The sequence below is a fragment of the Dermacentor variabilis genome, chromosome 5 (genome assembly GCF_050947875.1).
Source record: "Dermacentor variabilis isolate Ectoservices chromosome 5, ASM5094787v1, whole genome shotgun sequence".
Classification (NCBI taxonomy): domain Eukaryota; kingdom Metazoa; phylum Arthropoda; class Arachnida; order Ixodida; family Ixodidae; genus Dermacentor; species Dermacentor variabilis.
This window is the reverse complement of record NC_134572.1, coordinates 13,270,892-13,294,311: the sequence shown is the minus strand read 5'-3', so window position 1 is coordinate 13,294,311 and position 23,420 is coordinate 13,270,892. Positions and strand designations below refer to the sequence as shown.

Below are 23,420 nucleotides of genomic sequence, written 5' to 3'. Positions count from 1 at the left end.
TTTTTTATTTTATTTTACGATTGTAGCTCAGCGCCGCGCCTCTCGACAGAAAAAGACAGAACGGTTCAATAAAACTTCTCCTCCATACACGCTGCCAGCTCAGCCGCACTGCTTTAATCGCTCCGTCCCATCGATAAGCCTTGCGAGCTACTTCCTATTAGAAATAAACACCACCATTTCTCGGGCTTTGCGATAACGAGAGCTTGCTTCAGAGGCACACTTCAATGCATCTGTTGTGCAATTTTTGTTCAGGACTCGGCGTGGTCAGGTGCCATTGCAGCGAATTGACCACTCTATTTTAGGCGTCTAGGCGGTGTGTACAGCGTAGAAAGGTTCTGGAAAACCGGGTAGCGGCTTTACAATTGTTAGTAAGTACAGCGGGGCGTCGCATTTCAGGAGGTGCCGGTCGTTTGTGTGCATGCGTGAGTAAGAGCGGGTGTGAGAGCGAAAATGTGGGGGCTTTTGCTCCTTGAAAATCTGACTCTGCCTTGGCATCACGGAGGAAAAGCTTTGCTCGTGTTGTATGCGTTTGTCCTTAGGCGTGCCGGTATTCGGGAGTGGGGTCGAGTTTGTTTACGCTCGCAGGCTGGCTGCCGGCGCGCCGAAACAGGTGAAGCAGTGGGCACTGACGCCCCATATGCAGCGAAGCACGTAGAGACGGCTCCTATTATTTCCCCTTATGTAATATCCCCACTACGGAGCCTTTAAGGAAATAAAAATGAAATGAAATGAAGCGCGTAACCATTGTGCTGCTATGTCAGTACATGGCATAGAAGTCAGTCAAAACTACTATAGCAATTCCATACTAGTTTGCTTTTGATTATGCATGATTCACAGCATAGAAGTACATGGCATAGAAATGAGTTAGAACCACTTTAACAATGTCATAGTAGCTTGCTTTTCCTTTTGCATGATTCAAAGTATAGAAGTACATGGCATAGAAGTCAGTCGAAACCGCTATAGTAATGCCATAGTAGTTTGGTTTTGGTTATGTGGGATTCAAGGACACAGTATGATAAGTTTATGTTCCTCAAATGACTGTAATTTACAAATAAGATTCATTTGTTGCAAATGTTTTATGACGGTAATTTTATAATGGTCCACAATTTTTTATTCGGTAAACATGTCTACAATAATGCAATTGCTGTCTGCTACGCAGACAGCACCTGCAGTCTGCTATGTTCAGCTTTCGCACAGAGCGTCAAACGTGGCTAATGTGTACATTGTCTTTCTCTTGTAGAAACACCAGAGCGTCAGCTCGCATAGTTTCCGCGTTCATTTTCCCTTGGTCAGCAAAACACTGTAAAATGCAGCCACAGAAGCGCTAAGAAAATCGTTACAACAGTCACTCCACTCAAGCGTCGTCATGAATAATTGTTATTCAGTAGTTCTCATAAAGCTCCCGGCCCCTGTCGCTTTAGTGGAGCGAAAAGCCATGTGAACTCATCAGAACTGTATTTCATAATCAAGAGGACTTCGCTCCGCACTCGTGGCATCCTGTGACATGGAATTATCCGAACTAGTTAGCACTAGTCCTTTAATAACCGACACCATGAGAAAACGCACGTGAATTCAACCGCATGTGTTTTGTTCTTGACCAGTTCGACCCCGCGCGCAGAATTTAACGGCATCGTTCCTCACGCAAGGCCAGCGCGTGCCCCGTTCGAAGACTTCGAGCAGGTGCTCTTTGCAACCGCGAAATGCACAGAGCATGCACAGAGCACAAAGAATCCAACACACTAGCGAGCAAAGTGCTCGCGCAGGAAATGCAAGTTTCAGTAATGTGGAATTCTGACCCACACAGTAGTGCCAGGGAGCGCATCTCTGTCCTGCATGCTCCAACAATAAGTCACATAGGACCCTTTTATTACATATTCATGTTTTAGGTGATTGCATGGCACGCAGGCCTATTAATATATGACAACACGATATTAATCATTTTTATTATAGTCATGTAACAACTAAGTTGATTTATCGTGTTAGACGATATACAGGAACTCGCCAAACACGCGGAGAGCATCAGAATGAGCGCCAACGGGCTTAAAAGAGCTTAACCAGAGCGACAGGTACATCCGTGCACGTTAAGCGGAATTATTGCTTCACAATGCACACTTATTGCTTCAGAGGATACACGGGAACTCGCCAAACTCGCAGAGGGTGTCAAAATAAGCGCCAACGTGCTCAAAATAGCTTCCCTTCGCAAGCGTTGCAAGACCAGAGTGACAGGCACGTGTGCCTCCGTGTACGATCAACGGAATTATTGCTCCGCGTGTTCGTTATTCGTGGTGTACATTTTTCGCCTTACATTCGTGTTGCAGCTTCACAACCATTGCGCTCCACAAGTGAAACCCGACTGCGGCCTTGGACCACACCGAGACCACATCTTGCCGCCAACGTCTATATGCCCCGCTGTTTTGGTAAGCACGACGTTGAGCAACTTTGTTGCAGCACAAGCCGTTCTTTAATGAGAATCTAGGTTCCCTCTCAGAAATTCCACAGGCGAGTTCCAGTGATGAATGATAGCGTTGCCACGGGTCCATTATTTTACAAAAGTGGTGTTTCCGCACAACTATATCTATGTTCCCTTTCCAAATACTAGTCCTTTCAGAGAAATCTCGCAGCTACAATGAAATGTCACGGCAGGTCTCGCACATTGAATCATTCCGCGGAATGCCAGCGCTCAATGCTGCGATTGCAGATGCTGTTCATATTCTTCGTATAGGGTTATTTTGAAACTGCCCCTGTGAAAGGCACCACTGAGTGCGTTGAAACGTCGAAGAGCAGAGGTTAATTCTGTAGTGCTACGTAGACGTGCACTATGTGCGAACGTTTTTAAGCGTGCCTAATGCTTGTTGTGAGGCAAAATTAAATGTTTCATTCAGTCTTCCGTCTTGCGGCTTTCGTGATGGCAGCAAGCTGAAAGCGCTTTCGGCTTCCAGGAGAGGCAACGAAGTGTCGGCAGTGGCCAGAAGAAACAGCTGTCTAGGTCAGATTCCAACAAAGTTTCCGACAGCGGCCAAGGCAATGTGAGTAGATGACATTTGCACTGTGAGAGCTCAGCTGCTCAGCATTTTTGTCCTGGAGGGCGCAGTGCGAGCATCGCCGTTCTTGCCACCCAGGTTTCTGCCATGTCATTCCAAGTCACACCCGTCTCTGGAACCCATCCTCTTCTAGTGCTCATCAACCCCAAGAGTGGAGGTCGGCAGGGCATGAGGTCAGTGCAGTCTATTTGGTCTTCCCAACCGGACATCTACTTTAGTGGGACACCTAATACTTCTTTTATAGAACTTCTTTCAGAAAGCAAAATTTATTTGATAATTCGACATATTTCGAACATGAACTGGGGCAGTGTATTATATAGAAAAGCAATTGTAGAACTGCATTACTAAAAATGCTAACAAAAAGACACAAATACACGACGCCGACACGCCGGGATATAAATACTAGGCAGAAATTATGACGGTGCCATAGAATGGTTCGACTACACAGCAGAGGTGAATCGTAAATGACTCGCATAGTGCGCTGGCATTGTAAGTACATGGCTTCTTCTTGCGGGGATAGCACAAGCGAGTACGCTTGCATACATGGTAGAAGGAAAATTGGCATGCTCAATAGTGACACTGTGATAATATTAAACTATTCATAAAGCTTAATTGATAAAAAATGTTTAGTTGCTAGGAGACTGTACTAGTAAAAAACGAGAAAACAAATTAGTCCGCTAGTGGTATAGCTATAACAGGCAATAAAAAAAAACCTGTTGCGTTTGTCGTTCGCATAACTGGTATAAAAACTTTGTTTTTCGACGTTTCGTTAACGATGCAAGTCTGTTGAAAAGCGGGTAAGTTTGCGGTTCGTGAAACTGGGATCAAACTGAGTTCTACCTACATTAATATGTAGCTAGCTGTAGTCATCGCCAAACGTGTACAAGTCATACCGTCTACCTTTGACTTCATTCATGCTTAGGCCAACTGCTTATTAGCAGAGCAGTGTCGCATATGCTTAATTGCGTGCTGCGAAAAATGGCAGAAACCGCTGTGTGACATATTGCATTTCAACCCTGATCAAAGTGTCACGTCCCTTCCAATACTTTGTAGCCATCATGTGCATTTCTATTTGCAGAATATTAAGAAAATTTCAGTACTTGCTGAATCCTCGACAAGTGTACAATGTTGCCAAAGGGGGACCAATTCAAGGGTGCGTATGCCACTTGAACTTCCTGAAATAATATTGCTATGCATGATCTTGCGATGAATTGCGTGTAATAATGCTGCAATCGCGCGCTTAAGAATAACCTTTGTGAGAGTTTAAGTACAGTTATTAGGATAACTGAAACTTGTAACTTTCGCCGCAAAACTACCTCGCTATAACACGTGCCATTTTACCTCTGACCTAAATCAGGACAACTTTATCAAAACAATACTTGGCACTGACTGGACTTCCATTGGCAACTTGCGTGATCCTGAAAGAGCACTAGAGAAATTCTGCTCCTTATTTCCCAAAGCAGTGTATGCAAACACCAGAACTGTCAAATGCAAGAAAATATTTAAATTCCCCTGTAGTCCCTGGTAAACAAAATGTTTGTTAACTAGCTTGCGAAACAAAGATGATCTATATAGGAAAACTAGAAAACAGCCATTCATTGTGAGTCTAACACTTAGTTATAAAGATAAAGTAATTTGTTGAATAACCTTCTAAAAAAATCAAAACGACTTCATTATGAAAAATAATTCTGTAAGACAAAAAATAACCACAAGAAAAAAATGGAAACTCTTGAATTACTTGCTGAATAGACCGGAGGTTAGTGGAATAATTTATCAATGAATTTATAAAGAACACACCTACACTGAGGCATCTGGCATTGCTAACTCGTTTAGTGATTACTTCTATGAGATGCACAATAATAGGCCTGTAGCTTCACCGTACACGTTATAACCATGCATTTTTTTTCTCTTTCCTGTGTTGGGACTTAGGGGTGAAGGACGAGAGACGGACTCTTTTCGTAGACGAAGAAGAAACGAAAAACTTTATACAATATTTACAGACAGTGGATGATAGCGCACAGGTAGCGGTAACGTCGCATCAGACCGACTTGGCGGCTGGAAGCGACTCTCTCTTCTCACAATGGGCGGGTTCTCCCTTAAATCCCTTCGGCGACACCTCGTCGGCAGGAACCAGGCGGGTCAGGGTGATGACGTCGCCCGCGTCGCATTCTTGATTCGTCGTGGAGATGGCTGGGCGCTTCTTGAAGTTGCTTCCCGTGTCGAATTCTTGATTCGTCGTGGAGAAGTGGGAGCTCCCGTCGCCTCGCTGATATGCACGGCGTGCACGTAGTATGGCAGCACCCGTCGCCTCGATGACAGGCACGCGGTATGGCACAACAGAACCCCCACCGCCAGATAATACATCCAGAAGTCGAGCTGTTCGACGCGGCTCGACGTATGCGATGTACTGATTGAGTGACGTCCTTGATGGGGTTAAGGAAATGGCTTTGCCGCCCTTTCATCCGCTGGTCTTTCCTTTGCTTGGATCTGAGAAAGCTCACGGAATGACGAATATCAACGCCGGCCACTTCGGTAAAAGTGAGCACCCTCCCAATGCTCTCCACAACGCCAGACCAAACTACATGACAACAAACTCTCAAAAGCGCCATCATGGTTATTGTACTCAGCGCGGAACACGCACCTGATACAGAGCCCGGGATACAGACTTCCACAAATAGTGCTCTCAAAGAAGACACATTCAAAGAGAATAAACAGCTATAGAATAGATTGCAAAGCAATTCCTAACAGTCATTCGGGCAGGCAAGACACATCTCAGGCGATCGAACAAAGTTTATATTTTGCCCTGTCTCGCTCCAAGCGAAATTCTGTCACTTGTCATTGGACTTGCCAACTTGCTGACATGCATCGCATGACCTAACAAGTGTTTCAACCTCTTTCCAGCATCATGGTCAATAGAAATCTTGCGCTAGCCTAGGCTTTGTCTTCTTGACACCGAAGTGACCCGCCCAAGCATTCCCCTGCGCTAACTCTAAAGGCTGTGGTCGATACTTCTGGCACGAGTAGTTGGTTGTATGTCCGACCCTTGGAATCCTGATATTCCCGGTACTTGAGGCCTGACTTACTGCTCTTTCGGAGCAGTAAGTCAGGCCTCTCAGGGAGTCAGGGAGCTCTTTCGGGTCACTCCTTCATTTACATTAGCCTGCAGCACAGTCAGCGAAGGGTCACTTTTCTGTGCCGCGATAAGCGCCGCTCGTTCAACCCTACTAAGCTGCTCCCAGCAAAAGGATGCGGGACTAAGCAGTGAACCTTTCACTTCAGCCCTAGGCGCCCCGTTTTCCCGAATATCGAAAGGCTCCTCACCAACTGTCACTGATCCGGCAATATGATCCGTCACAACTCTGAGTCCTCTTCTCTTCATCAGCCCTACCTCCCGGCCTAGACTGCCGCTGTGAGGACGTTACATTGTCAGTTTCTTCGTTTGAAGCTGAGCTTTCACGTTTCTTTGAGACGGCGCGTTACCGCGATCGCGTTAATGCCATGCAAGCGAGACTGGTAGAGAACGACCGACCCTCCTTTTCTTAAAGCTGCTCCGATTTGTTGGAGAAAAAAAGATATGAAAAGTGTTCGGGTAAACTTGGACTCACGGCTGCTTGCGTTTGCAACGTTCCAAAAGCGCCCTCGAGAGTTACCCTGGCAACTGGAAAGCACGCGCTGTGCTTTTCTGCGACTTGTCTGATCCAGGCGCTTTCCCCTGTATAGTCGCCGGGAGAAACACAGGACGAATGACTGACATCAATGGTGGCGGCGGAATCGCGAAGTGCCCTACACATTTTCCCGTTTACCACGATATCCTGCATATATGGCTCCAGCAGCCTCCAATTTTCGTCTGAATGGGTAATGCTGGCGGACGCGATTTGTTCCTTGCAATTTGAGGAAATATGGCTTTCCTTGTTGCAACAGAAGCAGATAATTAGTATCCGGGCCTCGAACGCGCGCTCTACGTCTGCCTTAGATTTAGCGACCCCAGCTGACTGGGGTCGCTCTGCTAACCCTTCCCTCGCCACCTCAGCCTTCGTATATACTCCCTTGCTGAAGTCGTGGCTCGTGGATGATTTCTTATTCGGCGAAACTGGGTTGCGAGGGGAAAACCGCTTTACAGAATAGTCCTTTGTTTCTAGCCTATCTTCCTGAATCGGTTTTCCTTGGAAGTTTCGGCGCGTGTAATATTCCTCCGCGAGCTGCGCTGCCTTCTCTAGGTGTGTACCTCTGGGAGCCTGTCCTGCAACCAGAGTCTAACTTCTGGAAGAATTCGGTGAAACTGCTCTAGTGCTATGCATTCAAGCACCTTGTCGTGGTTGCCATACAATTCTGCACTTTTCAGCCACTCTTTCAAGCTAGACTTTAACTCGTACGCGAACTCAGTGTGTGACTCGCTGCCCCTTTTTGCCTGTCTAAACCGCTGTCGAAATGCCTTGGCAGAGAGGCGGTATTTGCGAAGGAGTGCGGCTTTTACCTTTCCATAGTTCTCTTAGTCTTCTTTAGACAAGCGTGCGAGAACTTCCGCGGCCTCTTCTGGAACAACCGAAAGAAGTTTTTGAGACCAAAGGCTTTCGTCCAGTTCTGTCTTTTCTCACGTACGTTCGAAATACACGAGAAAAAGTGCAATATCACCGCCTATCCTGTTCGGTAGCATCAGAAACGTATTTCTCAGTTTAGGCGTATCGTCTCCACCGGAAAGAAGACTTGAGCGCGCCAAGCCGGTTCGAATTTCCTCTATTTCCAGTTCTCTCACTTTAAGAGCATGATCTCGCTTTTCGCGCCTTTCTTTCACCTCTGCCTCCTCTGGCCTTTTCTTCTCGCTTCTTCTCTTAAGAATTTCTCCCCAAGCGTCTTCGACTTCCTCCTCAGTTACCTCTTGTGCCCTCATAACGTCCATAATGACTTTCTTTCGCCTTGCCGCGGCAACCGAAATGCCCATCTCCTGACAAACATCGAGAAAATCCTGTATCCTGAGCTGCTCCATCGCGATCTGACGGCTCGTCTCCGGTTTTGCCTCTAACTCAGCTTTGCTTCCGAAGGCAGAAATCTATGCAAGGCCTGAAGCGAACTAAGACAAAACCACTACAACCCTTTCAGAATACTTGATCAATGGTCCTTAGCATTTACGTCTGCTACAAACGTCTGGCGATGCGAAAGGCAAACTTCAGGCACTCACCCCTCCAAATTAGGTGACGCCGGTGGTCCTCGTGGCTGCCGTTGAGCGGTGTAGCGGGCGTTATCTGTCTTCGAATCCTACAGCTTGCCATCCACTTTTGTGACTTCGGAGTGGAGGACGAGAGAGGGTCTCTTTCCGCAGACGAAGACGAAACGGAAAACTTTATACAATATTTACAGATAGTGGATGATAGCGTACAGGTAGCAGTAGGAGCGCATCAGACTGACTGGGCGGCTGGAAGGGACTCTCTCTTCTCACAATGGGCCGGTTCTCTCTTAAATCCCTTCGGCAACACCTCGTCGGCAGGAACCAGGTGGGGTGGGGTGATGACATAGCCTGCGTCGAATTCTTGATTCGTCGAGGAAATGGCTCGGCGCTTCTTGAAGTCGCCTCCTGTGTCGAATTCTTGATTCGTCGCGGAGAAGTGGGAGCTCCCGTCGCCTCGCTGATTATGCACGTGGTGCACGTAGTATGGCAGCTCCCGTCGCCTCGATGACAGGCACGTGATATGGCACAACACCTGTCACCCCTGATGAAGTGTGTTCTACAATCCTAAATCTAAAAAATCCATATTGTCGGGCTAGATCATATTTATGCTGATCACTTAAAGATCGCTGCTTCATACAAATTGCGGAAGTACTAATCGATACAACTAATCTCATTTTTATATGTGGTACCTTTCCGAGCTCACTTAAGAAGGCAAAGTTAATCTCGGTGCATAAAAAAGGTGATGTTACAGAGGTCCTAAACTACAACCCTATCTTTATTCTGTCATCACTTAGCAAAATTATGGAAAAATTATTTCTGAAAGGTATTAACATGTACCTTGGCAAATTTAAGTTGCTAAAACCGTCCCTATCCGGTTTCTGTGCAGGTAGTTCAACCAATTTCGCTTTACTATCATTAACCGAGTTCTTAAAATCTTCCATCAACAACGGCGATTTCGTCGGTTCTGTATTTCTTCATTTTACTAAAGCCTTTGACACCGTTAATAAGAATATTTTATTTACTAAACTAGAATCATTGGGTATAACTGGTCCACATATAACTTTAAAAAAAGATACTAGTTGATCCCGAACAATCAGGCTGTATAGGTGGCGTTTATTCAAATGTTAAGGTCATTAACCAATGGGTACCAGAGGGCTCAATACTTTTACCTTTATTGTTTTGTATCTACATTAACGATTTACCTTAGTGCATTAATCTTCCTAAAGTTGTCCTTTACGCTGATGACACCACCATTTCCATGTCACATAAATCGTTAGCAACGCTAATTATTAAGTTGAACAATAAATTAACCAGTCAATCAATGATGTTCTTTAAACAACCTAATTTTGAAGCCACTTAAAACCCAGTTCATGATTTTTAGATCATCTCAAAAAGTTCTCCCTTATCTACTGCAAGTATCCATAGGCCATCATTTAATCCCAGCGGCTGACTATGTAACTTTCATTAGCATAAAATTAGACCCTACTTTGAAGCCTAATAATCCTGTTGCTTATGTTGAACAAAAAACTGCTTTTCGTATAAGAGCTCCCAATAAATCTCGTCCATTTTCTTTCTGTTCTCGCCTTATTGTCTTTATACTTTGCCTTCGTACATAGTTACACCACATATGGCATTACTTCGCGGGGAAATATATATATAACTGTCACCTTTTGTCCATACAGAACATTCAGAACCAGGCCATTCGCATTATTACCGACAGTTCTTTTTATTCTAATGATTCTCCGCACCTTCAGGCTAACTTCATTCTTCCTATATCTGGCTTGTTTAAATTTCATTTACTTATCACTGTACTTAAATTACTTAACGAATAGCTCGCGTGTCAAATAATAGACTCTAGTTGGCTCACAAATACCAATAACACTAGGTTTGCCCATAATCAGAACTTCCTGTTACCTGAATGCAGCACGAACTATTGCAAAACTACTTCCTCCTTCTCGGCGATTAAATTGTGGAATGACTTACTCCATGCCCTTAAATCATCAACAACTTTGCATGCATTCAGATGTTAACTTAAAGATTTCATTTTGTATAACTAGTTGCCCTGATTAATTTACTTTGTATATAAAGTGTGTACTTGTTAAATAGGTTTATACAATTCAGATTGATAATGTGCGTTTTTTTATTTTACATGACTGCTTGTATAAGTGTCGAATGTATTCCTTTTTACTACTTGGCTCACTTTTTATTTACTTGTAGATTGCATAATTTTACACTGCTGTATCAAATAATCATTTCGTACCAATATTCTTGTTAACCGAGGGTCCCGCTGCTGTCGTCCGACTTTGAAACCCTCGCCTGTGTACTACTAACAACCAACTATGCATCTTTAATTAACAATCAACTGAAACTGAAAGCATATCGGTGGCCACTTACGTTACATTCATGTATTGCCATCTATGAATCTTGTAGGCTTGTCATTAACTTAGCGAAATTTGTACGAAACACAAGTGCGTCCACCAAGGTGTCGCGAGAAGCGCTGCATGTGTGTTGAAGAAACTGCGTTTAAGGGCATTGATGCTGCGCACTTTAATTTGTTTTTTTTATTTCTGCACCTTTTGTAATGTCCTTTTTCATTGAACACACCCTCGACTATATGATACCGTTTCTTTGCGGCCTTTGACCTTCACTGGGCCCTTTCACCATAAAACCGCGTTTGCTGTCGCCACACGTGCTATTGCTACGTTGTTGAAGATACAACACTAAATATTTGAAGGGCATTGCTTACGTGTCGCATATTTTCCTACTATTTTCAGGCTTCAGTTTTTTAAGGACATCTCGAATTACCGCGTCTTGTGTTGCGGAGGTGACGGTACAGTGGGCTGGGTACTAGACACCATAGGTAAGTCATCATAATGATTTCTCGCCGAGGAATCGCCGTTTTCTTGAACTAAAGTTATTCACTCCTTTTTGGGGCCGTATTCACAACGCTTTTCATTCGTAAGCGCCCTCTGCCATTGGTTGGCCAACTTCGCTGATAATATGTCCAGCATCAGGATTGCTTGCAATTCTTTTTCTCTCACGAGCCTGCAAGCGTCAGAGCTTCTCGTGATGCGGGCCCTGAATACTACATTTGGTTCGTTTGGGAGTTTCAGAATACGGGCCCAGAAGAAATGTATATGGCGTCGCCATTGAACATGCGCGAGTCACTAATGCAACTTAGCATTTTTGTCGCGCACGATGCTTCTTTTTTCCGGATTAACGGACCATTCCTTGCAGCCGGATTTCTTGCGATTTCAAATAGCGCCGTCCATCGAAGGGACGGATATCGGCTCACACGTGTCTGGACTGACCAACTCGACACGTCAGTAAAGAATTTTGTTGTAGGCCGCCTGTTCTTCTAACCTCACGCAAATCACCAGGATTGAACGATACATTGACCCTTGTTTTGAGGAGCGGTTATATATTTTTTGAACTCGTAGCTCTAAAACGGGAGACAGAGAGAAAATTTTTATTGTTGAAAAGAAGTTTGGCGGAATGGTCGGAGCCGCTTTAGTCCAGGGCCCTACTGGCCTCGGCCGCCCGCTTGACCTGTCGTATGAAGGACTGTTGTCCCTCAAGGTCTGAGCTGGTTAGCTGCGCCTCCCATTACTCCATTGTGTGGCGTGTTTTATCAAACGGGTGTGATTCACAATCCCGTGTAATGTGTTGTAATGTTGGTATGCCGCCGCACCACGGGCAGTCAGTCATGTAGCGAATGAAGAACATGGCATTTTGTGATTTAAGATGGTGGAATACCCCGGTCCTCTCCACTGAGTTGCGAGTCATGGGGAGGGTATTTTTTCTGGTTGTGCGCTGATGAGCGAGAGTTTCTCGGGCGTAAAACGGGAAGATTTACTATTGCTATGTTACCAGGCAGAAAAAAATTCGTATACGAGGCCGGAACTTGTGAGCCTACGGATTCTATACTATTTATTTAAATATATTCTCTGAACTAATAGTTCAATACGCGTATATGTGCAGTATTTATTGTATTGTTAGAACTTAAAAATTTCTCGCTTTCTAGCATTTTAAGTTAACGTTTTGTATCTACAGTTTTATAGACACACTGGCACAGCAAGCGCAAGGCTGTCGCGCTCCCGTAGAGACGAGTATTTATCTGTGCAGAAGAAACGTTTATTCAAGCGGGAGAAGAAATAACCAGCAACTGAACAATAAACAAAACGCTAATGCAAACAACAGGGCAGGAAATCGTGTGAGACGTAAAATCAGAAATGCAGAAACAGTGTATTGGGCAGGCGCCATGGTAAGGAAGCCAGCCATGGAACTATATAGATCAGCCAAAGGTGTGAGCATACTATGAAATTTTTATTATATTTCAAGGGGCCCTACCTTGCTTTTTGAAGCCACATGTGGCTGTCTGAAAACACGGAGACATAGGAGAATATTTTCAAATGAACATGCTTCGTTTATAACTTCTCAAAGCTGGACAGAATCCATGCTGAGCATGCATGCGTGCTCGGTTAGAATGACACAGTATCCACCTAAGGATAATTGTAGACGTGGTTAGCCTTCTCCGGGCCTTTGATTTGGTTGAAAGGTGTGATGGTGAGCGTACTGTTCTCTGTTGTCGCGATTGTTTGGTTCCATGTGTAGTAACAGACGTCCTTGTCAATTTCCTCAACAGACAAGCTAAACTACGCCCAGCTTCCTCCAGTAGGAATCCTCCCTCTTGGAACAGGGAACGACTTGGCGCGGTGTCTTCGGTGGGGGCCAGGTAAGGCCTCGGTATACGCATTCCATGCAAAATCGCCATAGCATGTATACATTTTGAAAGTGTGCCAAAGAAATCGAAATATCTCTTCTGCTGATAACTCAAGCACATGAATTTGATTTAAGGTCTGTATGACTCCGAAGACCCAATGCACTATACATTTAGAACTTCTCGGTCAACAGCAATGGAGCCACTGCTTGAGAGAACACAGATTTCTGTTGTTGAAGCCACTCCATTTGAAAGAGGCAGTCTGCTGAATTTTTCTTTCGTGAAGCGTAGTTGTTCATTTAAATAAAAGCATGGAGAAATTGCCGTACGAAGTGGCTTGAGGAAGTGGTCCATATCACAGTTGCTGGGTCTGCAAACACAGTTAATTCAGTGATTCTTTTATATGAAGTGGGTTTTTTTCCTTGCCATTACTTCTTGTTTCCCAAATGACCGATGATGTTACACCCCCGGTCGTTTGAAACCGGCTTCACTTCGACAGCAAGGACTACTGTAACAGTCCTTGAATAATAAATGTCCTCTCTCTCCTGCCACTATCGCCGATCCCGGAAATAGCGGTGGCGAGGCATAATTTGTGCAAGCTATTGACAACGGGCAAAATAATGGAAAACGTTGAAGGACCGTCATAAAATACGTGTTCTATGAAATCGAAATATACAGGAACTCCGGCCCATGCGATGAGTGTTGTCGACAGCTAGCAAAGGCAGCTAGCATCTTAACGAGAGAAATAGATACGGCAGAAGAAACAGCACTAGCTTCACCATCTCAACCTGTTGAGAAAAGAGCAATAATACTCACAGATTCACAAGCAGCTTGCAGCAATATTCAGAAAGGGAGAATCTCCAGGTAAGCCCTACAAATCCTCACGGAAACAGCAAAGAGGAAGCTACCAGAAATATACATCACTTGGGCACGAATCCCTGCTGGGAATGAGGCAGCCGATTCCTCCGCCCGAGCTCACGTTGACCAGGCTTTCTGACAGGACGCGCCAAGCAGACTGGATGAAGTCCAGAAAGAGTACAACTAGAGAAGAGGCAGTAACGCTCAGGAAATTACAAACCAGCAGCTACGTCCACGGTATCCTATTTCACTGAATCTCACCTACTCAGCATTTAATACTTCTGCACATACTGTAATGCCCCCCACAACCAACGCCATATAATTTGGGGATGTGTCGGGAAAAATGGCACCGTAGAGACCCAAATACTAACCGAAGAGCAGTGGGAGGCCAAGCTGTTGGACCCGGACCCGGAGAGACAGCGCAGCCTTATCGAACGGGCACGGGAGATGGCTGTGGCCCGCGGCTACCCAGAATAAGGAGGCCGCCCACCTAGGGCGCAGACTGCGCTTGCTCAAAATAAAAGTTTATTCTCTCTTTCTCGCCGCTCCCCCGTCCGATGTGCCTACTCACCTGTACATACCTGTGACGTGACAAGGGACTGTGGTAGCATCAGCCCCTAGGAGCGCATGCAGGTTCGTTGGGGAAATACTGCGGGCTCAAATGATCGCCACAGGAAGACGAGGCGACATACCGAGGTCGAAAGGCAGGAAACGAGTAGAGCTTGGGTAAATATGACATAATACCATGAATATTGAGTTTCGAAATTCTAAACAGACAGACGGACAAAGAACTTTAATGTCGAAATTCTAAAGCTCGTAATTAATTGCGGAAGTTGAAATAGACCTTGTACTTCGGTTGGGCGCCCCAGCAACGGAAGAAAGGCCTCCTGGGAGTTTCTAATACTCTGGGTGTAAACTTCTGCGCACTTAAGTGATCTTTCCGAAGGCTCCAAAGTCAGCTAGACGTTTCATTTGGAAATCTTCGTGGGCCTGTTACGCGTACACTGCCAACGGTCATTACTATGTTTAAAAGGAGATTCCCTATATTCCCCAGCAAAGGGTAGCAAACCGGTCTGGGTTAGCCTCTTTGCTTTTACTGTCTTCTGTGTCTCTCGCTCTTGCATATATTTTATTCTCTATTCCCCTCTTCAGGTTACGAAAACGAGAGCCTAGAGAAGATACTGCAGAAAGTTGAGAAATCCACGACGGTCATGATGGACCGCTGGAAGATCGACATCAGTAACACGGCAAATTCCGACGAGCGTGGCGACCCTATTCCCTGCAACATCTTCAACAACTACTTTTCCATAGGCGTGGTGAGTCACCCACTTTGTTAGGCCTTCTTGCAAGGCAAGAGTCGGAAATGCGTATATATATATTCATCTATTTTTGTAATTTTTGTTTGCAGGCCACACTGGAAAACTAAAGATGTTTTTTTTCTTTTATTGGAAATAATTCGACTATACATGTTTTCCTTCCGGGAGTGCACACAGCGCTTGAAGCACTTAGGTAGTGCGCTATTACACGTAGGCATTTCGTAAAACTTTGTTAGGCTGACGATAGTGCTGTTTTACGAACCAGTATTTGTTATTAAGCAGCCCAAACGTATTCTTCTTCTCGGTCTGCCTCATGTATTCATCGAGTATTTACTGTGTTTTAACACTCTTACTGCGTTGAAGACAAAAATTCAAGTCGTGCCATGGTAAGGTGACCATACGTCCCGACTCAGGCGGGCCACGTCCCGCTTTTACCCTTGAGGTCGCGCTGTCCCACAAGTTATGTATGGATGGTGTTTTGTACCGCTTTGACCTCTCCCGACACCAAGCTTTCCCGATATGCCTGCTGTGTGGTGCCGAATCGGCAGTTCGCTTTCTCGGCGGTGTTCTTCAAAAATACTCGGGGGGCAGGTGGCAAACTAAGTGAAGCAGTGCCGGAGGTGGGACATAGAAAGCACGGCCAGTTACGGCTCGTAAGTTTTCTCGATCCAGCTACATTTGACTTCTCAATGCGTTGGCTAACGAGCCGCAGTGAAAACAAAGTGCAATGGTCGTCGTCTTCATGCCGTCTTACTTGTCACGCACGTGCTAGTGGAAACATGTGGACTAATGCCTAAGCGCAAGTGCAATTTTACTGAATAGCATGAAAAAAAACCTCACTTCATGTAAACGAAGTATGAAATAAATATTGAATCTCGTTTATGTATCTTATACATTTACAGCACGTGTTTGCCACAGTGTGCAAATGATCCGCATAATCCTTTTCCATCGTCTTCATTACCGTACAGCGGACGCTAAAGTTCTGTGGCTATCCATGGTGCACAGTTAAAGTAAATAAGAACACCAGTGCTACTTCGTCAGCTTCCTGATTGCACATCCTTAGCAGACTTCAACACTTACGAACATGTTGCTGTTTCTCTTATGGCGTAATTAAGCTGTTATGGGCTCATTCCAATAGCCGTTTCGGTTGGCGATGGTGTCCGCCGCCACCAATGTCCGGTGTCTGTCGCAGCTATCGCCGCGAATGATAAAAAAAGACCAAATTACTGCCTGTCAGCTTCTCTACCACTGAGCCACGCCAGCGCTTGCTAGCTTGCAGCGGTAAAATGCCCTATGAACGCGTGCAAGCGCGATATACGTTCAAACTTTACATTGCAGTTGCGTTATATTCCGCCAGGTGTCCTGACATGTAGCAGTTGCATGTAACAGTTGCATTATGCAAGTAGCTTGACCTGGTTAACTCAAGCAGGCTAGGTGACTAATTGTCAAAACCCCGTTTCGAAGGAGATGTCAATAAACCATCATCATCATCAACAACAACACCGCCGTATCATGCCGCGGGTAAAGGAATATGACATGTACACCACGTAGTCTGGGTACCTGTGTTTACTCTTCGGTACTCGTTATTGCGCCTTCTCACGAGATACCAACTGCTGCTGAAGAAGCGAATCGTAGAGCTACGCGCGCGGCTGCAACCAGCCAACGTCGGGCTCAGCAGATCGCTGTGCAGAAAGCAGCACAAGTCCCAGCTCGCCGTCGACGCCGGGCGAACAGTTCATACATTGGTTCAGGTCGTTCTCGAGAAAACGACCGGAAGAATTCGCCGCGAAGACCCTGCTGTGCGTGATGCCGAAAATGGAGCTGCTATGAAGCCGCTCCTCCAGCTTATGCTGTGTGTTTCGTGCGCCGCGCAGGCCCGTGACTTTATTGCGATAGCAATCGTGTGGACACTCCAGACGCATTTCTACCGCCGCCGTGATGTTCCGCAGAAAGTCCAATGGTGATAACACCGTCGCCGCGCGCCCTGCGCTGTATTTGCGAGTGAAAACATGCGACGGAGCCGACGATCGCGGCTCAGACTCGCCTGCGCGAAAGGGAGGAAAGCAGGGAGGAAGCGCGCTGTCTTCAGTCACGCGCGAGGCACCCAACCCTGTGAGACACCGGGGGAAGGGTAGGGAGGGGCGCTGGATTTATACTCCGGCTGCAACTGCGCATGTGGCGGCTGCGCGCGGTAGCGCAGCCTTATAGCTGTATCTGGAGAGCGATCTGCGTTCGGGGCAGAGTCTAGGTGCGTCGGCGGCTCGTAGCTTTGTGCGTGCGGTGTGTTCTGCGAGCTTAGTTTGCGTTGAAGCAATAGACAGCGCGAAGGTCACTTCGCTCGCTGGTGTTGATCCGTTTCCTCACGCCAGCGTTTTGACCGCGGTCATTGTGTGTGGCGTATTAATGTTTGCTGTGCACGCTGACACCATGCCTTTCGATTTACTTAGTAAGCGAAGGGTTGCAAGTTGATACGGCCGATACTAGTACTGTCCTTATTCGTATGGCTCTCTGCTAATTTGATATCGCAATCGATACTTCGCCTTTCGGGTGAAACTGTTACTTTTTTTCTTAGAATGTAGCCTCTCTCTTATTACATACTAGTATTTCACTGAATCGTACATTCACCGAACACCTACACAATACAATTACAGAAAGTCCACGCGTTCTCATAGAGTTTAACGCAACGAAATTAAGCAACCATTTAATTCTATTTTCTTTCGCCCCGATTTTCTTTTGTGCAGGACGCATCCATAGCGATCAAGTTTCATTTGGAAAGGGAAAAGCATCCTGAAAAGTTCAACAGCAGGTATGTTTCCTGAACTGTCTTATATTACGGTAGCCTTGACATTACTGCCACCAACTCACGCACACATGGTTGTGATGGCTAAGCACTGATAACTACAATAAATAAATAAATAAATAAACAAATAAATAAATAAATAAATCTCTTGCTTATGAAGCAAGAAGAAGGCTACAATAAATTGAAAATTAAGCGTACTGTGGCCGTTATTTTTGTAAGTTGGGTAACGACCTCGCTCTCTCTTTTGTTACTGACAGGATGAAGAACAAAATGTGGTATTTCGAATTCGCCACGTCTGAGACGTTCTTCGCAACATGTAAAAACCTCCACGACGACGTTGACATCATGGTGAGTCTACTTAAGATTCAGTGCAAGGAACAATAACTATTGCTGAAACGCCATGACTGTTGAGTATTCCTAACGTAAATAGGTTACAAGCGCCATTATTGCGCTGCAACATAAGAGCAAGATCTTATTATTGTTCCTTTTCCTTGTGTCTGTGTGCGCGCGTGTGCCTGCGTGTTTTGAGGGGGAGGGGGGTCTGAAGTCCCATGATTAAATTGTTATGCACAAATTAAGGGAAGTTAGTGGTTTGGCGATCGTGACCATGGTAAGACTTTCTCATTTCAAACGCACAAAGTGACGAAGGAAACTTCGCGTACCCACCGCGCTTGCTCAGCGGCTAAGGTTACCCGTGCTTAGCAGCTAAGGCTACTAAACACGAGGTCGCGGGATCGAATCTCACCACGGCGGCCACATTTCGATGGGGGCGAAATGCGAAAACTCCCATCTACTTAGATTTAGGGGCATGTTAAAGAACCCCAGATGGTCCACATTTCCGGAGTCCCCCACTACGGCATGCCTCATAATCAGATCGTAGTTTTGGCACGTAAAACCCCATAATGCAGTTTTTAATCTTCGCGTCTGTGCATATCAATGCCGAATCTCTCGGCCGTTCTATTGACTGATACGATTCCTAGCGAAACCTTTGCTTGTCATCACAATGTAATATTTATTTAGTTTTGGCTGTCTAAATGGTGATTGCAGGAGTCACTGTAATCAAAGCTTGGAGGATATTCTTCGGTCACGACGAAACAGTTGAAGTGTGGGATAAACATACAAGACTGACGAGACGCCCGTTTTCTTTATTTATTTATTCTCGGGGGGAGGGGGGTAGAGGGGCTTCTGCATCGCAGTTAGTGGCGCATTTTGTCCCCTTTGAGTTTCTTCTTTTCTAGCGCTGTTTCTTCGCATCCGAAATAATGCTTCAGCCCACCCAGATCGAGCTAGTTTGTACACAAGTGAAACGCCATCCCCTCATCTCGTATGATTAGGGAAGAGTGTTTTTCGCTGCATGACTCGTTGAGCGGCGGGTTCCAGGAAGGAGCAGTGCGCCTTGATGCGTCAGTTCCTTCCCCAATTTCATCAATAAAATGCAAGCGCTGTGCCGGCACATTGTACGCGAACTGTTTCAGAAGCCGAGTGCATGAAGTGCACGTGCGGTGCTTCCCAGTTAGCTTAATCACGCGCAACCGTCCTTGGGGCCTGTTCATACAGGCGGCAGCTGTCATTTGCGTTCGCACCTTCGCGTCGCTTCATTCACTGCTCGTCAACTGCACAATCGACTATGGCAGCGGGCTGCCGTAGGCTTCTTTTCAGGCACACACATCATCATACCGAAACGCTTGTCTTGACACTTACAGCCGCTCAGTTATTTTATTACATAAGCGCCTTTAATAATACCCACGCGTTAGCGCCTTGCTAGGAGGCAGGTGTGGCAGCACGTGAGCCACATCGTCTGCGAGGCTGTTCCGTTCACTTCCACCACGTCTGCCACTCCGCAAGACGCTGACGCGCTAATATTGTCGAGCAATTGGGCAGCTCTAGTTCGTATACAAAAAGTAATTAACAATAGTGTCCGCCTTGCCCCGTAGTCAGCTCCATATTTTCCATGCTATAGTGCTAATTTTTCTGCTTCTTCTTAAGGGTTTGTCGTGAAGCCGAGCTGCATCGTAAAACAAAAAAGCAGTAAAAGAGTCTAGCAGCGCACGCGTGGGGTAAAAAATAGCCAAGAAATGGTAGCGTCATCGAGAACAGGCTATGCTGCGGCCGCATTCAAAAGTTGGCGAAATGTACCAACTCCCGTTTAGTATGTACCGATGTGTCTGTGATCGTTAAGGCACGTATACCACAAGCGGTCAAAATTAAAACGCAGCACTCCGCCACGGTGTCCCTGTAAGCGCCGCTCTCTATAGCCTCGATTGCTCCAAGGGAAGGGGGTGCACTGTTCTCTCTGCACACGCAGTGCGATGGCGTCTCGCTGGAACTGTCCAGCGGTCCGTCGCTGCAGGGCATCGCAGTGCTCAACATCCCCAGCATCTACGGCGGCTCCAACTTGTGGGGAGACAACGCCTCGTCACGGCGGCGCTCACGTTCTAAGCGACGCAAGAAACACGACCGGGACATCTCCACCAACAGCTTCAACTCGATCGACCTTAGCAGTGCCGTACAAGGTATCGCCTGCATTTTACTTGAAATTGACCGCGGGATGCTAACGTGTAGACAGTTTGTGCTCCATTTATTTGTACTTCGTAACAAACAAGTGGAAGTCGTACGTCGATCGATGATCGATCACTTCGAGGACATTGTTCTGTAACTGTCTTATGCAACAGAAGTGAATTTGAAGAAGGGGACGCCATGAGCGTAATTTTACATGTCGTGTAGTGCCCGATGGCATATCGACAAGACACGGTCTCTCTAGTGAGGTGTCACGCTTGAAAGTACGTCGTCGTCGTCGTCGTCGTCGTCGTCGTCGTCATCATCATCATCATCATCAGCAGCAGCAGCAGCAGCAGCAGCAGCAGCAGCAGCAGCAGCCTGTTTTATGTCCACTACAGGACGAAGGCCTCTCCTTGCGATCTCTAATTACCGCTGTCCTGTGCCACCGATTCCAACTAGCACCCGCAAATTTCCTCATTTCGTCGCACCACCTAATCTTCTGCCGTCCTCTACTACGCTTCCCTTCTCTTGGTACCTATTCTGTCACCCTAATGGTCCAACGGTTATCTAATCTGCGCATTACAGGACCTGCCCAGCGCCATTTTTTTTCTCTTAATGTCTATTATAATATCATCTATACCCGTTTGCTCTCTGATCCAAACCGCTCTCTTTTTGTCTCTTAAAGTTATGCCTAGCATTTTTCGTTCCATCGCTCTTTGCACGGTCCTTAACTTGTGCTCAAGCTTCTTTGTCAGTCTCCAAGTCTCTGCGCCATATGTCTGCACCAGTAAAGTGCACCGATTGTATACTTTCCTTTTCAATTATAACGGTAAGCTCCCAGTCAGGAGCTCACGATGTCTGCCGTTTGCGATCGAACCCATTTTTATTCTTCTCTGAATTGCCTTCTCATGGTGAGGGTTCCCTGTGATTAGTTGACCTAGGTAAACGTACTTCTTCACAGGCTCTAGAGACTGACTTGCGATCTTGAACTCTTGTTCCCTTGCCCATTTGTTTATCATTATATTTGTCTTCTGCATATTAACATTCAAACCCAGTCTTACACACTCCCTGTTAAGGTCCTCAATCATCTGTTGTAACTTGTCCGCAGTGTTGCTGAATCGAACAATGTCATCGGCAAACGGAAGGTTTCTGAGGTATTCGCCGTCGATCATTACTCCTAAACCTTCCCAGTTTCATAGCTTGAATGCTTCTTCCAAGCACGCAGTGAATAGCATTGGCGAGATTGTGTCTCCTTGTCTGACCCCTTTCTTCGTAGGTATCTTCCTACTTTTCTTGTGTAGAATTAAAGTGGCTGTGGAATCTCTGTAGATATTTTCCAGGGTATTTACGTAAGCGCTCTGTACTCCTTGATTACGCAATGCCTCTATGACTGCTGGTATCTCTACTTTATCAAATGTTTTTTTTCGTAATCTATGACAGCCATATAGAGAGGATCATTGTACTGTGCGAATTTCTCGATAACCTGATTAATGACATGGATGTGATCCTTTGTTCTCATAATGTGATCCACCCTTTCCTGAATCCATCCTGCTCCCTCGGTTGACTAAAGTCCAATGTTGCCCTTATTCTATTGGAGATTATTTTGGTAAATATTTTATATAATACTGGGAGTAAGCTAATGGGCCTATAAGTATTCAGTTCTTTAACGTCGCCCTTTTTGTGGATTAGTATAATGTTCGCATTCTTCCAGTTTTCTGGGACCCTTGCAGTCGATAGACACTTCGTATAGAGAGCCGCCAGTTTTCCTAGCATTAAGTCTCCTCCATCTTTGATTAAATCGACTGTTATTCCATCCTCTCCCGCCGCTTTTTTCCCGTTTCATGGCTTGAGGCCCTTCTGACCTCATCTGTAGTTATAGGAGTTTTTGTATACTGTTCATTATTGTTTCGAATAGAGTACTCCTGAGTCCTCTAGATACTGTACAGGTCAGTATGTAATTCTTCCTCTGCTTTTATTATACATTTGAGATTGCTGATGATATTACCCTGCTTATCTTTCAGTGCATACATCTTGGTTTGTCCTATGCCAAATTTCCTTCTCATTGATTTCAGGCTGTGTCCATTATTTATAGCTTCTTCAGTCTTACGTTATAATTTCTAATATCCCTTATTTTCGCTTTGTTGATCAGTTTTAACAGTTCCGCGAATTCTATCTTATCTCTTGAGTTGGACACTTTCATTCTTTGTCGTTTCTTTATTAGGTCCTTTGTTACTTGGGAGAGCTTGTCTACTGGTTGCTTTGGTGCCTTGCCTCCCACTTCAATTGCTGCCTATGAAGCTAGCCTCGTTACGGTTTCATTCATTACCCCTATGTGATCATCATCCTCTCTCTGTTCTAAGGCTGCATATTTGTTTGCAAGTACCACCCTAAATTTGACTGCTTTTATCCTTACTGCCTCTAAGTTGACCTGTTTTGTCTTGACCAATTTTACTCTTTCTCTGTTCAAATTGGGGTGAATCCTGGCCCTCACTAACCTATGATCACTTCACTTTACCCTACTTATGACTTCTACATCCTCCACTATGCTGGGATCGGCAGAAAGTATGAAATTTATTTCATTTCTTCTTTCACCATTAGGACTTTTCCAGGTCCATTTTCTGTTACTACGTTTCCTGAAAAAGGTGTTCATTATTCTCAGCTTATTCCTTTCTGCTAATTCGACCAGCATCTCTCCTTTAGCGTTTCTAGAATCGACACCGTAGTTGCCAGTTGCCTGTTCACCCGCCTGCCTTTTCCCCACTTTTGCATTGAAGTCACCCATTACTACTGTATACCGTGTTTGCACTTTTCTCATCGCTAATTCAACATCTTCATAAAACTGATCTACTTCCTCATCGTCGAGACTGGACGTCGGAGCGTAGGTTTACTACCTTTAATCTATACCCCTTATTCAGTTTCATTACGACTACTACTACTCTCTCGTTGATGCTGTAGAATTCGTGAACGTTTCCCGCTATGTCCTTATGGATTAAGAATCCTACCCCTATTGCTTCTGATCCAG

General features: G+C 45.5%; 1 protein-coding gene across 5 annotated transcripts in view; it reads left to right on the top strand.

The window, feature by feature from the left end:
• Positions 1-23,420, top strand: part of Dgk (diacyl glycerol kinase 1) — a 650,907-nt gene that overhangs the window by 623,315 nt on the left and 4,172 nt on the right. For all 5 annotated transcript variants that reach the window (XM_075691755.1, XM_075691752.1, XM_075691754.1 and 2 more), the window contains 10 exons: positions 2,319-2,417; positions 2,940-3,026; positions 3,120-3,214; positions 4,120-4,194; positions 10,980-11,065; positions 12,851-12,940; positions 14,936-15,099; positions 17,841-17,905; positions 18,157-18,247; positions 20,205-20,412. In XM_075691755.1, coding sequence (XP_075547870.1) covers positions 2,319-2,417; positions 2,940-3,026; positions 3,120-3,214; positions 4,120-4,194; positions 10,980-11,065; positions 12,851-12,940; positions 14,936-15,099; positions 17,841-17,905; positions 18,157-18,247; positions 20,205-20,412 — 1,060 coding nt within the window. The remainder of the gene's footprint in view (positions 1-2,318; positions 2,418-2,939; positions 3,027-3,119; positions 3,215-4,119; positions 4,195-10,979; positions 11,066-12,850; positions 12,941-14,935; positions 15,100-17,840; positions 17,906-18,156; positions 18,248-20,204; positions 20,413-23,420) is intronic.